This window comes from Atractosteus spatula, chromosome 12 (assembly GCF_055471065.1).
Source record: "Atractosteus spatula isolate fAtrSpa1 chromosome 12, fAtrSpa1.hap1, whole genome shotgun sequence".
NCBI lineage: Eukaryota > Metazoa > Chordata > Actinopteri > Semionotiformes > Lepisosteidae > Atractosteus > Atractosteus spatula.
The window spans coordinates 206581-227050 of NC_142717.1; the positions used below are offsets into that span (position 1 = coordinate 206581).

Consider the following 20470-nt stretch of genomic DNA (forward strand, 5'->3'; position numbering starts at 1 on the left):
TCCAGGATCTTGTTAAGCTGCAAGTAAGGACAGTTAAATAACACTAAAATTTTGAAAACAGGACATATGAGTAAGAAATGTATTTTCGCTGAGGCACATATCATACCTGTTGGCTAAGGTCTGCACTTCTGAGTGTTTCTCTTTGTATATGGTTTTGTAGCCCTGGATGAATGACAGGTAGGACTTTGGAGTGACGTGGGTGGAGCGTCGGTATCTCTGGAAATACTCCACACATTTCTCGGCCACACCATCCTGGAAGGAGCCCATGCACTGAACCACTTCTCCCTTCACCTGGGCAGTGCAATCGATGTCATAGGTAGACAGGAAGTGCTCTGACACTGTGCGAGATCAAAAATAAACACAAATTAGTTTCTTCAGGTTGCTATTAAATTTACACAATGCTACATTGTTGTATTTTCATTTTTGTGAAATTATTTCTTGCTGTTTATATGCCTTTGGTCTTCATGCATGTATGGTCTTCACACAAGATGTGAACCCAGTTGTCTGATTTCTTGGACCAGTAGCTTTTTGCAGCTTGACTTGTACTCACCTTTATGTTTGTTTGTTTTTTTATCAGTCATCCACTGCTTATAAACTTCTGAGGCCATTAGAATTGACACATAGGGTTGCATCAACACCTGGCATCACTCACAACAGCCCTCTTTTCCATAGCGCAACACACTCCTACTATCTGCTAGTGCACAGCAGTCATGGGGAAAACCACTTGCTAGACTATTTCTATTACTTTGGACAGGATGGTTATCTTCGATATGCTGTTACAGAACATTCTTGAATAATTTGGCAGGGGAGTGTATAATTTGCATTCGATTTGCAAAGTATGTTTATTTATTGTGTATTGTCTGGTTTACATCAATTAAGGTTAATATCTTACTGTAAGTAAAAGAAATTGATTTAAAAAACAAGATACTGTATGAATTTACATATTACAAAATATATTTCTGCAGCACACATAATGCCTAAACAGAACAGCTTTTAGTTGCATTAATTTGTCTTAGATAACTAGTAAGCAGTGATACTTTAGCCATCAGTATTCAATGAGAAACAGAATGTGAACAGGTAGCCCCACCTGCAATCAAAGCATCTTTAGGCCAGCGACTAAACCAATCCATGGTACAGCCTGAAATGAGTGCAGGGAATTTTAAAGCCCGATTCCGGAACTTCTCTCCTACAGGTGAAAAGCACAGAACCACATGAAGGTTCTGACGGACCCGGCTCATAAAGTATTCATATAGATTCTCGTTGGTTGGGGGTCGTCTTGGAAATTCCTTTTTCATGATGGGTATGAGGTCTCCAGTGATCTCATCAATTTCATCGCGTGCAAACAGGTTAGATACCTAGAAGAAAACAACATTTACTCCTTCAAATAAATATATACTAAGCTTTAAAAGAAGCTTATACACTAATAATGAAATAAACTTTGGTGTTGAAGGAGCAGTCACATTTTATTGAGCAAATATGACATACTGTAGGTAAATTCATTATGATTTATTCATATTTGTCTTCAACGTGATGTTTACTGTAAAAGGCACAGCCTGGTATTGTTTGTTATGCAGATGTACATATCCTGGAAGCTATATAACTGCAAAACATCTGTGGCCTCTACATCAGGCCACAGATGCTGTGCTGTTGGATTATTCCAATCTCTCTCACGCAGCCTGGACAAGCTGTTCCAAACTTGGCACCAGTACTGGGAAGTGAACCTGGATTAACTTAGGCAAAACTGTTGCTCTTTTGACACAAAACAATTTCCAAAATACTGATATAAACTATCATATTCCAAAACAAATAAAAATGACTTTTATTCTGTCAATACATGGCATATACAGGGTTAAATGTAGCTCTCTACAGGTGACAAAGATTATTCATTTAATAAACATGAATTAATAAGGAAAATAACTACATCTGCACATTTTTTATTTCACTTATATTTGACATATCAGCCTTCATAACGTGTCTGAGCACATCCCTGCACAACCAAATCAATTAATTATAATCCATGGATGATTAATTTCAGTATGGGGAAAGGGCTGGTTTTTAAACAGAATGAGAGATGCACGCCAATTAATGTACATGTTCTGATGTGTGTTATTCACTGTACTATAGAATAAAGGCTCTTTCAAGTCAGTGAGTACAAACAATTAAACACGTTTTACAGTCAGTGAGCGAATCTTAAGTTAAAGAAGGCTGGCAGGATTTCCTTAGAAATGACCACAGGAAATACATCTCCTGTGATGAAATACAAACCACAAACCTATGAAATACAAAATATAAAAATATAAACCTAAAAAATACAGCCTCTGAGAGTCTGATGGATACTGCTGACTCTCAGGGACTGTTCCTAACCGTCAATTCAGTAAACTGCTGGGGTCCAGAGCAGAACCAAAGCCCATTAATGTCAGAGTCCCTCTGGGCTCCATTAAGAATTATGTGCACCTCCACCACTTCTCTTCATTCAGTCTAACAAACAAACCTGATGACACAGTAGGTTTCAGTGTGAAAAATGTGCAGTCGCTCCTGGTGTCAGATACTGACTTTCAATTTACGAGAGCATTTTTTATATAAACCATCTGTTTCTTAAATGCAACAAATTACTTTTACACGGGTGTTATCATTTTTTTAGTCTCAGGATAATAATTTAAAATATCTCACACTCATCTTTAGTATTTAATTCCAACACTTTTCTACAAAAGGCCAATATATTGGAACAAATCACGAAACTATATCCTACATCTTTCTTTTATTTAATGAAGCACACATGGCGTTTCCTCAGTCTCAAGATAAGTTGTTTTTCTCAAAAGAAACAACCCTACAAATAATTTTGAAAATGGACAATCATGGAACATGATCTGTAATGGTCAAAATGTTGTAGCTTTCTTTGCATTATACATAGTGCACCATGTTTTCAGTATAAAATCTTAATTTTACTAACGTATCCTTTCCCTTAAAATTCAATTAACACTTATTGCATCTCCATGACACCAATATGCAACAACACACATTCTTTGCACTGTAAGTCTAGGACATTTTTCACTGTTATTAATTATAAGTTTTGATAACAGCATATTACATCTCTGTTTTGTTGAATACTACAGAATGTTACTATTTACTAACTGGTGGTAAAAATATGCAATCTTTTTCCCTGGCCATTGACACTGTCCATTGCTTCAGTGCAGTATCTAAATAACCTGGGCATCTAAATAAACTAGTGTGTGTCCATGCAAGCAGTTGGCAGAATATCATTAGCAGTTATAAAAGGCTGACTCTTCATGCTACAGGACACCTGCATGTAAGCAACATCAGAGGGACAAATACCAAAAGACAATCTATTTCCATTACAATGCACTTCTGATCAGCTATCTTCATAAACCACAAATGTTCTACTTGATTGCTCATCACAGTCTCTAGAAAACCACTGTTAATGCTTTTAACCATTTAGTCACTGAGCTTGATGCAGGCTTTATAGTGCTATCCTACTGAAAAAACTTTTAAAGGCCAAGTCTGAGCTTCTTGACAAAGAAATTCAGTTTATTTCTAATAACCTGATGACTTTCTGTCAGTCATTCAGTTCAGACTAGGGTAGCAGGACCAAAGAAAGCAGAGCAACCCTGAAGTAGACTCATTTCTGTTATTCATAGGAGGGATGAAGAGTGTGAGGATGAGAGTGAGGACCTCAGTTTTACATCCCATCCAAAAGAAGGCACTCTTTTTACAGTAGTGTCCCCGTCACTATACTGGGGCATTAGGACCCACACAGACCACAGGGTGAGCACCTACTGGTCCCATTAACACCTCTTCAAGCAGCAACCTCAGTTTTTCCCAGAAGGTCTCCCATCCAGGTACTGACCAGGCTACCAGCTGTGAGTTGCAGGGTAATATAGCTGCTGGCTTCATCACAAAACTAATTATGTAAATAATGGGTGCAATCCCGCTATGTGTCCTGTTCTCACAGGATAAGCTCCAGGATGCCACAATCCTTATTTGGAAAAGTTGTTTTCAGGTGATGAATAGATGGATGGTAACATATTAGAAACGGACAAATGTCACAACAAGCGCTTACAAAAAATTCTTCCTTTGCTTTGTTAGATATGTAAAAAACAACTTTACACCCGAAGAAGGCTCCACAACTGAAACGTTGTGTTTCCATTCTTCTCTTTTCAGCATGGAATGAACCTATTACTTGGTCCTATGTAAAAAAAAAGTAAAAGTCTGTATGACAAGAACTGCTGACCTCTCCTGATGATAAAACATTATTCATGTACTCCAGGAAGGACTCATCCTTGATCTCGTTGTCAGTGAAGATGAAGCTGATGCCTTTGCCTTGTTGACCTGCTGTCCTATATAACACTTTCAAGTCCTCCATCAGGTTGGAGGTGTTATAAGATCTGGGAATAGAAATTGCACAGAGAGCCAAAGTGCATTACAAACTTGATAAAAGTTTTAAGTTATATGATTAGTTATAGTTATAGATTAAGTTATAAAGACTTATCTCATGGGAAAGCTAAAGCAAAGCAGTGTGCCTATTCTCATTGCAAAAAAAATGCCGGCTACAAAAGCCGAGAGATTAAATACGATTTTCTTCCACAAAGTATTTTTAACATTATGATACATAATGAAACCATTGAAATACAGTGGTAACTAACATTAGTTATATGCATTTAAAATACCTAAGTAGAGCCTATTGTATATGTCAAATGTTAACCTATCTCTAAAAAGGGGAAATGTGAAAGTAGTCCTTGCATCTATAAGCTGTAAAAGAGGAATTGAGAAAACAAGTGATTTTCAGTGTTATCATAGCCTACAGTTTATTACAAATAAGCACAGCTGAGGTATTGTGTATAACAGATGGCAATGCATCTTCTTTGTGATTTTAGTAAATAGATATGACAGCTCCCAATTAAATATTAAAACATCCAAGACATCCTACATTACCCATTGCTAGCTTAAAGATGGACATTTCCGTCATACATACTTTTATTCAAAACGCTGGAACTAAAAATAGTTTTTTTTTTATTTCTGCATACAGTGTGTCCATCTATGAATCTACTTTCACAGCTAAATGCATCCACAATCTTATACAAAGATACCATCTACTGGAATAATACAAAACTGCATTATTACTGGTATTACAGTAAATCATAATCTAAACAAAAACAATATTGATAACTGCGTATTTGTTACTTGGCCTCGTAATTTAAGACATCTTGTAGACGGAGCATAATTTAGCTCCTACACTGAAAGTAATGCAGAAAACAAGTATAAAAAATAATTTCATTACCAAAAAACAGTAACATAATAAAATTCAGCATAAACATTCTGGTAACGATGCATAAACAAACTTTTCCCAGAACAGTTTAAAATTATTTCTTTTTTATTCCCCATGTTTTAAATTCAGTGTGCAATGTTTGCTAATTAATTGACACATTTACCCAAACAAACGGTCATGCCCATCAGCTGTGCAATAGGTCCTGGAATTAAATTAAAACTTCAATCCATCTGCTGTTGCAAACTACAAACCCAATATTCAGTGGCAGGTTTCCACAGGGTAGAAGCAAGAAGCCTATGGCAAACAAAATGCAGTCACCAAATAATGGGCTTGTGACTTGCATTTGTCTTTTATTTATTTTAATATTAGAAGGAATTTATTCTCTCGATCGAAAACAACTACTTAAACAGAGGCCCACATTGTTAAATCAACATTATATTTTTGCTCGTAATAATCAACTTAAAAATGTGATGGTTTCAACGTGTTGCAGAATTGAGGTTCCCGCTTTTGATTTTACCCATTTTCTTTAAACTTTAAGAAGGTACAGCACTGTGTTATAGTAGACATCAATAACAGAAACCGAGAGAAAGAGACACTTACCTGGTCAAAGTGATCTGAAAGGTTCTGTAGCCAGCGATGAAAGACGCTAGTCTTGTCAAGCTCTGCTTTCCAGATCCACCGACCCCGACCAGGAGCGCGTTTCCCCTGGGAGTGCGGATGATCCGCGACACCTAACAAGGCACCCAAGCTTTCTCAAACACTCAGCTCCCACGGTGTAAGGTTCAGGGAAAGTACATAGAACATTAATAGAGCAGGCTCCTGTTCATCATGAGAAAAGAGATGACTGCTGTGTACAAATTGGAAAATCTTTCTCGAACACCTAAATTAAATTTTTCACTAAATACTAACAATGAAATATTAGACATTGTACAAATCAGTGCAATAATACACTTTCATTGCAGAGGTCTTAAATTCCTAAAGCAACGCTTTCAAATACTAAAAACAGTGATTAAGCTATGAAAGTAGCTACAGTATTTCCACAGAATTTAAAAAAAAACTTCTTTTATCCTTTTTCTCCTTTACCTTCACCAAATGAATCATGGCGTCCCGGAAGAAGACCATGTCCATACCAGCTCCTCGGATATTTTCATTGTACTGAGCCAGAAATATATTCAAGCGATCCTTCAGGCTTTCAAATGACTCAATGGGTTCGTATACTTTGGGCATCTCAAAATCTGCGTCTTCAGGCTCTTCCCCTGTTCAAGAAAAAGTCCGAATTAACCTGCATTCAGTAGTGATGAGACATCAATGACATGTATCCAAAAATAAATTCAACACAGTACCAGTAGTTTCTGGTGCATCTCTCAGGAAGTCAACAAAATAGGCATCTACTGCAGGATCGACAACAGCTTTAGCCTCCTCCCCCAGCTCCTCTTCCATGAGCTTAGACAGAGCTCTGTCAAACCAGGCCACGTCCTCGGTAACAGTGAAACGGTCTGCAATAACTCGCTTACACTCATGCTTCCACAGCCGAAGCACCACCTGAAAAACCATCAAGGGACAGCAGAGAAGCATGTAGACATATAGAGATATCTACTGTGTATGAACAGCTGCCATTGTAAAATATCACCAATATCTTACAGGGCTGCTGAGCACAGTATCAAAACAACACATATTAACACCACTATTTGGTTGCGTCATGAGTATTAGATCCTGAGTTGTTTTGTTAGGTCAACATGTTGCTTTGTGAAGCTCAATTTTTAGTTACACTAAAGATTATGATGACCCAACAGGGTCAAATTTCTCATAGCAAGCACTACAGTCTTCTTCAGACATCACTCTTGAGAGCCACACACTGTATTTTATTTATTTAATAATAATTAATATAATTTGTAGTAGTGGCTGAGTAACTTCATTCAGTTGAATAAAAAATATAAAACAGTATGGTCACCATAAAGCAATGCTGCAATAAAAATAATAAACTATATATTCAGGATATAAAATTGCAAACATCTCTCTTAGATGTATGGATAACTTATTTCCATACCTTTTTTAGATTCAAAACATTCAATCCTAAGGGTCTATGTTGTGTTGTAAAGGACCCAGAAATTAAAAGAAAAAATGTTTTTATTACTGTGAATGTGTCAAGTGAATAGTTTTCTACTCTATTTTTCTTACAGCCAGAATATTTTCCATACGTTTGACCGTAGCTTTAGAATGAGAGAAGGTTGAAAAAAATGGTTACGATATTTACTATTTACATAACATTTACTATTTGTTATCATTCCACTTACATCCTGTGAACTAACAACTTCAGAAGTGGTGTTGAGCATTCCTTGCCAAATCCGGGAAAGGTCCCTCAGGTTGAAAATGTAATGGAATTTGGCTGGAGTGGGGAGCATTTTGATTTTAGTCATCTGCCACAGCTTGCGTGTCAGAGACACCAGCTTAGCTACAGTGCCTCTTACTTCTTCTGAAAAGCCTCGATGAAAGCAATAGTGTCCAACTCCAATCACTCCTGAAAATGTAAAAGTGTTAATAGAGTAAATACAGTGCTGCTTGCTGCAAATCCTATAATTAAAGAATACATATAAATAGAAAAATTCACAGCATTGGGGGGTAAGTAAGGTGGCAATTTTGCTTTCATATGAAAATAAAGAATATTATATTCTCACAAACATGAGAATATAACTCACATTTCAAAATGCAGGAAATGTCAGTCACAAGAGCAAAAACATACTTTGCAGTAAGAACTTTTATTTAAAAAAAATATCTTTCTTTATAAGCTTGAAAGGCATTAAAAAGCGCATAAGAGAAATATTAGAATAAAACTAGATCTTCTGAGAACAGATAAAATCAATCAATGCAAGAAATTGATTTCCACAGCACTAGAAATGTGAACTCTTAATTTCCCCAGGAATAAAGAAAAACATTAAGGGAAACCATTCTCACCAAATATCTTGTCAATGGAGGAGTTAGAGGGGAGGGTGCAGTTGAAGATGGAGAACTGTCTCTTAAGTCTTTGAGGAATGTCATTGCGACCTCCTCCAGGGTGGATCATGGCAGCCAGAAACTGGATGTCCACTATATTAGTGAACTCTCCAGGCTTCTCCAGGTTATAAAACCCATTTTGTTCCATTACTTGGCGGACAATTTCATTTGTCACCTAAAAAAAACAAAGCAAGTACAACTAAAACACAAGAACTAATTAATGCATAAGAACATTGTACTGGTAGTCCAAAATGAATACCTGATCCCCCCACTCATTGATAACAGGCATGTTGATATCATCAATAAAGATCGACATCTTCTTCCCTGCTGGAGGCCCATAAGTTGTGCCCATTCTCTTGTCTACATAGCTCTCAATAGTACGCTGGAACAACAGAGAGTTTATTTATGCAAGGTAACCGAATAAAATTAAAAAAACAATCTCTCATCTTGGTACATCAGAAATAATCCAATTAATCTTGGCACCCTATTCACTTTTAAACACATTATCTAACGCACATGACTCTTCATTTTATATTTTATGACTCTACCATTATCATTATTAATTATGGTGCAACACAAAGTAATTTACCAGTAAACCGCAGACAGAAATCAACTTCGTCATTTCTCCTTAAGAGAGGAGTTGTGCTTCAATAAGCAGAAAAGTAACTGGTCAGTAATGAGAAAAATATAATGATTGTGAAACCTTTACTAGTCTTTGTTGCTGTCCAATTTAACATAATTACATAACCTATCCTTTCTAACTGCAATGCAATAAGCAAAGCAATATAACATTTAAAAAAAGAAGACTTAATGACTCAGTATACCTGGAACATCAGGGGGGTGGTTGCAGAAGAGAAATTAAGACTCTTGGCCATGTGAGACTCCGGATCATACTTTGACATGTATCCCTTAATAATAACAGTTTTGGCTGTACCCTGTTCACCAATCAACAGCACAGCCTAAAAAACACAGGTTTATTTTAAAAATGTATTAATTTTAAGTTATGCAACAATATTAAAGTAGTTTCAACCTTAAGGGGCAAAGATCAAAAGATTTGTGCCTCTGATCTATTTGGAATTACTTTTTTAATCACCGTCTTAAACTACAAAGCCAAAGTTTCTAAAAGGATATATACTGTATGTCAACTTGGAATAAATTTAAGAATGTTAGCGTTTCTGCTATTACTATAAAAGCAACATGTTCAAATAAAAAAATGTTACAATTATGGAAACATGTAAATTACACTGGACACACCTTGATATTTTATTTACTTGAATCAGAACAGAGCTTAAATCTAGCTGAAGCTCATCTCATCACTAAAGGCAGGATGTTACGAAGCAAAGAAACTACTACATATATAGTACATAAACTAATGTTAATTATTACTATTAATTTAACCTAGTTAGTCAGCTGTTAAAAAGAAGCTTTGCTGCATTTTTGTAAGTAGCAAAGAGGTAAGCATGGACAATCTGTAAATGATCCATAAATGATCAATAACACAATTACTTTCAGTGCCGTATAAAGAAACATTACCACCCTGACGGGGATCAATTTGTCTTTCAAGGAGAGCAGAACACAATGGAGATAATGCCGAAATACAGGAATAATACCTCTATAATCAGTTCTTTACAATTAAACAAAAGAACACATGACTCATTTAATGTAATCATAAGTAATGCCTTCAGTGTAATCTATTGGTTTCATATAATATTATCCCCACAGTAACTGTTAATATACAGTAGATAATAATAGGAAACAGGTGCTCATTAGTTCAAACAGTCACGCACCTTGCCCTGTTTGGCAATTGTCTGGATGAGGAAGTCGGTCCTGACATTGTCCACATTTGGAACGAGAATGGAGCCATACTCTGGAGTGCTGTCAGGGGGATAGATGTACTCCTCAACACGCATGTTCCAGTGGACCCACTGGCCTGTACACAGGAAACCACTCTCATTGGAATTCATCCGCACAGCAAAGACTGTTTTTATTTTATTAAGACTATTTTGTAAGTATTTCCTATTAATGAATGTTTTAAATGCCCTTTTCTATGAAATATTAAACATTGTTTTCATCCAGGAATAGACAGTGAACCTCTCTAATGAAGTATTTTTCATTTCCAGAAAGACGCCAAGAGCAAACTTTAATTTGACCAGCACATTATCATTTATTACAAGACAATTGGCTTATTTCCATTATTAAACTAACTTTTTTGGTTTACTATCGAAATGTGAAGTTGAAATCCTTAAGTTGAAATCACTTCTGCTGCTCAAGCACATTCGGTGTGTCCTAAACGAAATTGCACATTTTTTGCTATTCCTTTGTACCTTTAGAAACAGTTTCTCACCTTCAGAGGTCACATGGTAGTCGAACATGGTGTCCTCGCTGCCCGCCGGGATGCTGGGAAGGTCGAGGCGGATATTCTCGTGACCCCTGAGCCAGGTCTCCAGCTTCCTCCGGCCCTCCAGCTCCAGCAGGGCCCCGACACTCCACATGAGGGCAAATACATAGAGACGTCCAAGGTGCTCCCGTGTCACCTCCCCTCCCTGCTCCTGAAACGACCACGCCATTACACAAGAGGAATGGCAAGAGGTGCCCAAAGTAAGCAGGTTGAAAACATGGGAACCTGTTTTCAACCTGCTTACTTTGGGAACCTCTTCAACACTGTGCTAGTTTGCTTTAACTTCCTTTCGCTCCTTAGGACTGACCTAAGATCACAACTAACAGCTCACAGAAAATGAAAACCAAATCCCATAAATCATGATAGATAAGCTGTAAAACCAACAGAAAACATTTTCGAACTCAAAAGAAAAGTAAAGGAACAGCATTTTTAACTTTTAATTGTAGTCATAGCTTTATTGTAGTTCTTTGTCATAGTTGTGAAGGCAGAAGATACAGTACAAATGTTCTCATGAACTTATTTTTATTTGTTCAAAACTACCATGATGTTTGGGCACAAACATGCATTTTAAATGTTATTGTATTTTTATGTCACAACACTCTGCCACTTAGAATCAAGTGAAGGATTATTATCTTCCTGTTAAAATAGTTGTTTTTTTTTTAATTCTACCTTCAAATAACCATGTGGTTAAAAGGTTAATTTTCTTTGGTTGTGAACATTGAATGCTTTACAGCTTGTGTGGAGCAGCATACTGTCTTGTGTTTGGGCAGGACTGTATTAAGATTAATGTAATCTACTGTACCTTTGGGGGAATAAGGCCCTGAAGCATATTGATGCTCTGCATGATTACAAAGGCCTCTAGCATCTCCATCTTGTACTCCAAGGATTGCACACTGAATCTGAAGAGTTCTGGGAAAGATGACGAGTATAGCTCCCTCAAAACATTTCCCTCCTGTAGAGACCGTTTTTTCAACCAGCCCTACAAACAAAAAGAAAAAAGTGATGCAGAACTATTTTCTTGAGGTATATTCCTTGGAGGTACTTATAACAGAGTTGTTTGTGTCACTGAGGCTAAAAACACCAGTACTGATGCATTTTGTTCTTTTTGCATTGTACAACTATAAGGTATATTGTATCAGATACCGAGTGGAAAAACTACTATCCTCAATTACTTCCATACCTGGCTGTTGCTGTAGCAGAGGGAAAGAGTGTCACAATAAATATTAGAACCCCAGCTAATATCCACATAACTCAAGAACAATTCAGCCAGCAGGAGGACTCTAGGGCTCTCAGATCAGCTCAGAGCTGTGGTCAATTACAATAATTGAATAAAAGCTTTGCTTTGGAATAGCAATACAATAACAATAGCATTTATGGAGTTTGAAGAACGTATGTGAAAGAAACAGGGCAAAGCAGGCATAGGATTTTAATGGTAAAACATAATGACTAGACCTAATGACTAGAGAAAAAAATGGATATCTGGATATATCTACCATATCCATATTTTGTCGGAGCTGTTGAATAGTCACACTGAATGAGATAGCTCTCACCTCTAGGATGGGACTCCAGTTGAGAACTGAAGAGCTCATGAAGACCATGCCATTGCGAGACACAGTGGCTGGAGAGGCATTGTCAATATTGTGTGGTTCAAAAACAATCTTGCAGTTGGCGGCCATAGGGATACGGTCACCATTAGCCAAGGTAAGGGTTTTGTTGTCATCCAACACCGAGTTGAGATTCTCAATCCAAATAGCATCAACAGGACCATCCAGGACAATCCAGATGTGCTCTCCTGAAGCCCAATCATAAAAATCAGAAGTCTAAAAAGACATTTACTGTTTTTTTACATGAACAAAATCCATGATAAACAGTAAAAGTTCATTTAAGAAAAAAACATTTTCACCACTTAGAAGTACTATAAAATTGATTAATCCACTGAGACTTTTAAATACAAAGTCATGAATTAAGCATATTAGACCAACAAACTCCAAGTGCAGAACCTCTCTATCTGCATTTACTGCTTAAAATCTGACTTTTCCTTAATCATTGTTTCACCCCAAACTTTAATTACTGGAATTTTTGCAATCTAAGGAAGTTTTTTCTTCATATTAAAAATTACTTTTTTATATTACTTTCTACCCTGTAAAACTTGAGAAGCTCTAATTTGATACCACACAATAATACCCCAAAATCCTGGACAGATTAAAAGCCAATAGCTTTGGTTTTGAACCACTGTAAGAATTTTTTTATTTTATAAATGTATAAGAAATAGGAGCCCCACAGACCATTATTTTTTTAAAAATAGTAATAAATCCTTCACAATACGATTTCCTTTAGTTCTGTTTTTATACATTGTTTTTCTACTTCCAGATCAAAACACAAAGAAAGTACACAATGTTGTTTCCTTCCATGTGTTTGGAATTCTCTTGAGTTCTCTGGGGATTAAGTGTACTGCTACCAGATAATTGCTATTCTCTGTCAAACTTCTCAAACTCTAACTCTTTTATAAATGTGCCTGGGGCTCTTGGAGCTTCAGTTCACACTATGAGCAGCTGTTGCCTTACACAAAGTCATACTTCTTAGGTAATTAGCATCTCTGGAGAGACTGATCAGGAAGAAGAGGAAGAGTTTTTTGTAAAGGATAAGTATTTGAAGAGGCATGATTCATTCCAAAGATTAGTTGTGAAATAATTTAAAGGGCATTTAACCCTTTTTCTTGTATTTTATGCTCAAATCTTTAGCATGCCAATGGGTAGAAAACTGTAGTAAAACCACACCACTCTGGTTTACAATATACATAAACAAAACATATAAAAATACTAAGAAAATACACAGAGAAACTGTTGTGATCAGCTGTAGTGGGAGGTCATACTATAATCATGGCATCCTATAAGCAATGTGCATTCAGCTACAAAAAACACATCTCCATTGCAGGGAAAATCAATTCATAACTATTAAAAGGTTAAAAAAATACATGCTTTGTTATAGAAAAAATTCAAAAATTGTGTTTTGGAAATCAAGGAATGCATGTATTAAGAAAATCATTTTTTTCCATATGATGCTGGTCTGAGACATTTAAACTTCCCCATTTCTTTAATTCTGTATCCTAAAATCTTAGGTGCCAAGCACACAATAATGGTTAGTGCTCTAGGACCCCAACTAGGATTGGGTTTAAGTCCCCAATGTGGTCTATAGTATTGCATCCTAAAGCAAATTACTTTACTGTGATGGCTCCATTTCACAGAGCCAACACAACAAATGACATGGTCCTCACATGGCCAAAGATACAGGTTTCCAGAAACAAAAGCCGAAATTCTGTTCTTTTATAAGTATTAATCTTTTTATCTGAAATATAATTTCATTAGTACACAGAAAAAATGACAACATTTCACTTTACTGTCCCAATAGTTATGCTATTCCCTGTAACTGGATATCACAGGGTCTGGGGAATCCCTGCTAAGGACCACTGTTCCCTCAGGTCTGTCCAACCAGGCTGAGCTTAGCAACTCATCAGGTCAGACGCTGAGTGAAGAATTTATTTTTTCTCAGGACCAAGCAAAGTGTGAGACTTATCTCTGCTTTAATTATGTATACTGTTCAAGTCCCACATACAACTTCAACTTAAACAACCTAAACAACCTTGCTCTTCATTAAATACATTTGAAAAAATAATAAAAACATATAGGTATAAGGGTTAAGAACATGTTTTTTCTTAATAAAGAGTTTCATACCTTTCTTGGCCCTCAGAGTTTTCCTCCATAAAGTGGAGAAGATGCCATCAGTCCAGTCATTAGTGGCCACGTCCAGACGGCCAAACATCTGAGGCGCAGTGATGGCCTTAGGGTTCATGCGCATCTCCCGGTGAGGCTGGCCGCAATCTGCACACACGAGTGGACTGTTTCGCTCAGCACAACAGGTAGTTTAAGTCATTTCACAAAGGAAGATATTAGCTTTGGTCAGCTTGAATTAATGCTAACAACCGACATTTCAGAAATCAGACTAAAGGCTCAATTCAACGTAATGGGTTCTCAATTTCTTTTCATGAAAGACTGTTTAACAAAATCAATACTAGCTATGTATTAAAAGTCTTAACTTGCTGTCTTTCTTAATGGTTATTAAGACATTTCCTCAGAGCTAAATGATTTTTCCCCTTTTTTACTTCACCACCTTATGGGTTCTTAAATGACAAAGAGCACTTAGTCTCCTTCAACACAATTATGCATCACAGGAAAGCTACAAATGTGTGAGACTAATGGGCTTCAGCTGAAGTTCAATTCATTTAATTGAAAGGAATAGTATGTATAGAACTTGGAATAAATTGCATATTATTATTTTAAGAAACATTTTTTTCTTTTTATTCACTTTGATTTTTTTTAGATTGCAATCAGAGTAAGTGTTTTTCCTGCTTATACTGTACATGAAGGAAGGGAATATTCCAAATTCTTCTAGCAGCACAAATTCTTGATTTCACTCTAGTTGCATAAGTTCCCAGTTTTTCAGATCAGATTTTGATATGTACACTCCACAGAATTGCAATCTGATCTGCTGTGTTTGTTGTTCTAAATTTACTTCTCTGCAGAGGAGACTGATATCTCCTGTATGTGACATTTCAGGAACAACTGAAGGGTTAGCCTTGTCATAAACAGCCATTATGCCATGTGCGAAAAAATCCCCGTACAGGTTCTAATGCATATGCAACGATCCCTCATCAACACCCATTCATGCCAACCAGTAGAGGTTCTTTGGAGCTGCACTCAGACTATAAAATCCTCCTGAAATACTGCTTGGACTCAGAGCACCACAGGGGGATACGCTTTATGCGTGTGTACAGTATGTCCACTTGGATGTTCATTAGAAAATGGCCCTTTTATAAATTCAAACCTTTGCTGAACTGTGCTGTAGCTCCTCGCACCCTCTACGACACCAGTGGTGGTCCTTACAGACAACAGAACCCACAGAGACAGAAGATGCAAAACCCCAGGGGTACCTGTCATGGCTCTCATCAAGGTGTGAATGCAAGCGGTTTTCCCAGCCCCGCTCGGTCCCAAGGCCATCATCCCATGTCGGACTCTCTGGGTTTCAAACAGCTGGATGACTTTGAGTTTCCAAGGAGGATGACTAATAAGACCAGCTTCTGCAACCTGAGTAACAAGCATATATATTTTTTATTTTTACGACATTCCTAATGGTAAAAAGCCTGCATTTCAACGGATTTCTCAATATACTTTAATTTCTGAATAATTTATGCACTTTTCCTTACTATTTACCAAATTGCCTAGTAAACAATAATTTGAAAGCTAATTGTTATAAAGAACTAGCAATTGGTTATTTGCAATAGTACAGCAGTGTAGTATTTTTTCTTATGTGAGTATTTAAGTATACAGTACAAATCCATATGCATATAGTAGCTTTAATGAATTGATTAATGTACAAATAATTCATAAATTAATTGCCTGTAATATTTTCTTCGAAAGAGCTTCTACAAAACAGACCACCTCAGAATAATCAGTTTCTGCAAGGCCAAGCTCTCATTCAACTGCCTTTACTTTCTTTAAATTCTTCATATGAAATACATGGTTCTACAAAAACAATTGAGATGTTAAACTAGTATGTTTATGTAAACAATTTCATTAAATTTTATTTTTCCATTTCTATGGTAGAATAATAAATGAAAATTCAGTGTAAATAGTTTACACCTCTCGTTAATTTTTATCAATTGTAAAAAAGTACTAGTTTAAAAGTGAATTTAAAAAGTCTTAGTAAATCAGGTTTGCTACTTGACCAAACAACATTTTAAAGGTTTTCTCATCATCAATACTAACCTGTCTATCAATAGCCGTTTCCAGTTCTGGGTAGCCTGCTTTGTCCAGTTGGATGCCAGGGAATAGATCTTCGATTAGACTCAAAAAGAGAGGCTCATCTTCATCAATCTTTTAAGGATAAGTAGACAAATAAGTGTAGATAAGCACCCTGCATTTTCATAATGTACAGTGGCTTAGTCTGTTTAAACCATTTAAACAACACAATGTCACAGGTAGATTACCCATCAATGATGCAGATGTTCCTATGAAATTAGTTTATGAACTGTATGTTTTAGCCATTTTGTCTCTAGGGTATTATGGTGAGAGCTTTTGGAAACCGCAGTTTATTGTACAGAAAACGATAATGAACCCAGCGCAATAAGAATCAGGAAAGAGACCAGCAATGCCATAGTGAGCTGCAGGCTCCTGTGGAAACTGAGAATTACAACTTATTTTTTCATGGTAGTCAGACAATTTAATCTTTAATATTTAATATTAAATTTTAATAACAGATGTGAAATAATACAGCATATACTTTATTTCTGGGTAATCCCATGCATGTATTTCATCATATTGGAACAACCATATTGTGTTCAACCTAGGAATTTATGAAAACAATAAGTACTGGAAGTAAATTTGTGGTTGAGTATACCTGTGAGGCTATAACTATACGATATCTGTCAACATTGTGCTCGCCAAACTGTTTATATAATCGTTTGAGATGCTTTGTCAAGCCTGTGCTGCAGCTGCTTTGAGTTCTTGCCTGTTCTTGGGGGATTCGGACTTCAGTTTGTTTTTTTGCATGTAAAATGAATCTTCGATTTAATTTAAATGTGAAGATTGACTTGGCCAGTCTGAAATTTTCCTCTTTATTCACCTGCTGGACTCCTTTGTTTGTTTCCGTTTGCTATGTGTTTTAGGTCATTGTCATCAGCATGGTGAACCACTGACCAATAACATTTTTTTCAAGCATTTATTTAATTGACCCATGTAGAACTGGATTTACCTTAATTCATACTCCTAGAACACCTTCAAGAAGTCATGATTTTCATGAGAAATAATAGAGTTCTTAGTGAAAATCCTAGTTTAGACATCACTGTCCCAATAATTTTTGGAGGCTACGTTATTGACTTTTTTTTAAAAAAAGCCTTTTGACCGATTTAAAACTAGGCAGTACTTACTAATTTAGACAAGTTCATATCTCTCAGGACACGCATGACAATAGTAGATTCGGTGTCATTTGGATTTGCTCGTTTTGCTGCCCCCAACGTACGCAACACAGACAAAATGTTTCGAAGGCCAAAATCATAATGCACCTGCAAGTGATTACAAAAAGTGAGGCATAAAATTAAACTGCCAAATCAATACAATTTAAACTTATTGCTAAATTTCTACCCATTACAGTTTTATTATGATGTTTCCAGGCAGTATAATAACACTAAATGTTAAAATGTTAACATCCTTCTGAAATAAAAAAGGAATTACCTCATCAATAATTTATCAAATGAAGACAAACTGTCCCTCTTACTATCCTGGCTTATACATGCTTATTTTCTACTATTCAGACTACAAATGTAGGTGATATCAACAGAAATGAAAACAGAAATGAAAACCACATTGTAGAATATTTCCCTTGAAGAAACAGAATATAACCAATTAATTTATATGTCACCTGCTTTGAGAGCTGCTCTTCACAAAGTTTGTATAAAGTGAAGAACTTCCTGGCCAGTTCAATATTGTCAATAAACCCACAGCTCGCCAGCTTGACTCGAATAATGATTTGTCGATCAGGAACCATCATGGCAACAGAGCGGAAATTGATCTTCAAATTCTCAGGAAGCTCTTGACGACCAGCATATCCCGGGTTCTAATAAATTGTTAAAAAATTGCAACAGGCACAATAAAAAGAAAAAAACAATCACTCCCTGAGGAGTATCAATCTATAGAGTGTGGTCTCATTAAGTGTCTGTGTGCCAGTTTGGGAAAGATGTAAGTATATTAAACTCGTGCATTGAGTTAAGTGGGGACTGAAATACATTAAATAACAATGAGAGAGCAGCAGAAATGTGAGCAAAATAGAGATGGAAAATTAAAGAGTCTTCCACAATGACATGATTTTTCCAGCTTTCTACAGTATATACGAGACATAAAAGTTTCCTTGTATGGCAAGTTTAAATCATTTTAAGGGCAAAAAGGGAAAACTTTAGCAGCACTATGATTTAACTCTCTTCAGCTTATCCTAACTGGACATTAAGACATACTAGATCTTCATGCCAGTGCAGTTTCAAATCCACACTCACTCCAAATGTTAACATATCCGCTTGTTACACATTACTAAGCCACCCCTAAGGGCAGGTCTGCAGTCGCTTGAAGGAAAAACCTTTACTAATCAAAAAGCTACAATGACGCAGCAGGTTTGCCATTCAGGATCGAAAAGTGAGTGAAAGGCAGTTCTGAGGCAGAATTCTGGAGGAGAGTGAGGATGAATTATTGTTTATAATTTTTTAAACAACAATGAAAAATGAATAATCTAACCATGGTAAGGAAGATTCCAAATTCGGGGTTCATTTCAACGTTGTCACCATCTGTGAAAACGAAGTTCTTCTTGCGCTCCTTTTTGCAAGTCAGAACAATGGCAATCTGCTGGGCAGCGACAGACAGAACTGGAAGGTCAATCCGGTTGAATTCATCAAAGCAGCCCCAGGAACCCGACTGGGCAAGTCCTGAAAAAACAGATTCATTATAAAAACAAGAGGAGTAAATAATTACTGCTGGAGTGGTTTATGCCTGTATTCATACTATATTGTATGTTACCTTGTATATCTACTAAGACAGATCTTTCAAAATCCACTGCATTTATTTTTAATATTTATACGATAAGTCATAATTCTATGTATACATTCTGTTGCCCTTCTTTCTGTGACTTATTTAAAATTGTTTCTATTGGATTTCAAAGAGTTTTCATCTTGACAATTGAAATTACTTTCATGTCTCTCTCCAAAAATGAGAGAGATGAAGATGAGCAAATGGGTGGCCACATTTACTATCCTACTGCACAGCCTGTGAACAGGCAAATACTTTGGCCCGTGACTGTGGAAAAAGTGATCGCCAAACACTTTGATGACATTATTAAACTTGTGAGAGTTTTATTGTCAGGGTTTTACTGTGTAACATTTAGAAGACCATCCTTACCTTTGAAGATTCTTCCAAGGCCTCTGAAGTCCATCTGGTCAGAGCAGTTGAAAACAACCACATATTTCCCAAGACAGCGGCCCATGTCCTTCGTGGTCTCTGTCTTTCCGGTGCCTGCAGGGCCTGCTGGTGCACCTCCCATACTCATGCCCAGAGCCTGAGCCAGGGTGATGTAGCACCTGCGGTACAATCATACTCTCTAGACACTGCTGGCTTCTGATGGGCTGAGTGTACTCATAGCCTCTGTGTGATTATACAGTGTGCAAGTAAAATAGCCCAGTAATTCTTCAATTACAATGTCAAAACCACAAGAATACATTAACACCGGCCTCGAAATTGGTTTCTACATCTTCAGCTTTCCAGCAGAAACAAAACAAAAGAACTCAATGTCCTGAACCATAGATGGTAGACAGTTCAAAAACATGCAACATATTTTTTTAGAAATTTGTCTTTTGAGATTTACAAATTACACATCAAATTTGCTCTGTGGGCTCAATATCCTAAACTAAGAGTTGATATATTAATTTATTATAAATGGAAATTTGTGTTTCTGATATCTGATACCAGCAGGATATTCCTTGTGGTTTATCAGAGAAAATCTAAAAACTGCGTAGGTCACATATTCTCAATTAACAGTTATTTCTGTTGAATTATTTCTCATATAATGAGACAGCTTCATAAGAAAAAGAAGCCTTATTTACTCAGTTTAAGTCCCAGCATGGTGTGAAATGATTACTCTATAATAACAGAGAATATAACTTTTAACTTATGGAAAGCCAATTTTACAGTCAACACAAGCAATCT

At 36.5% G+C, this 20470-nt stretch overlaps 1 protein-coding gene across 3 annotated transcripts in view; it reads right to left on the reverse strand.

Annotated features, from left to right (window-relative positions):
- The window catches only part of dnah5 (dynein, axonemal, heavy chain 5), a 78595-nt gene that overhangs the window by 23022 nt on the left and 35103 nt on the right, over window positions 1-20470 (reverse strand). For all 3 annotated transcript variants that reach the window (XM_088929161.1, XM_088929162.1, XM_088929163.1), the window contains 21 exons: window positions 19667-19845; window positions 19010-19197; window positions 18147-18341; window positions 17656-17790; window positions 16496-16603; window positions 15661-15814; window positions 14405-14551; window positions 12224-12465; window positions 11476-11652; window positions 10620-10824; window positions 10063-10205; window positions 9100-9234; window positions 8535-8657; window positions 8237-8450; window positions 7579-7802; window positions 6628-6826; window positions 6368-6540; window positions 5885-6015; window positions 4250-4403; window positions 1088-1355; window positions 107-338 (listed from right to left, as the gene is read on the reverse strand). In XM_088929161.1, the coding sequence (XP_088785287.1) occupies window positions 107-338; window positions 1088-1355; window positions 4250-4403; window positions 5885-6015; window positions 6368-6540; window positions 6628-6826; window positions 7579-7802; window positions 8237-8450; window positions 8535-8657; window positions 9100-9234; window positions 10063-10205; window positions 10620-10824; window positions 11476-11652; window positions 12224-12465; window positions 14405-14551; window positions 15661-15814; window positions 16496-16603; window positions 17656-17790; window positions 18147-18341; window positions 19010-19197; window positions 19667-19845 (3726 nt within the window). The remainder of the gene's footprint in view (window positions 1-106; window positions 339-1087; window positions 1356-4249; window positions 4404-5884; window positions 6016-6367; window positions 6541-6627; window positions 6827-7578; window positions 7803-8236; window positions 8451-8534; window positions 8658-9099; window positions 9235-10062; window positions 10206-10619; window positions 10825-11475; window positions 11653-12223; window positions 12466-14404; window positions 14552-15660; window positions 15815-16495; window positions 16604-17655; window positions 17791-18146; window positions 18342-19009; window positions 19198-19666; window positions 19846-20470) is intronic.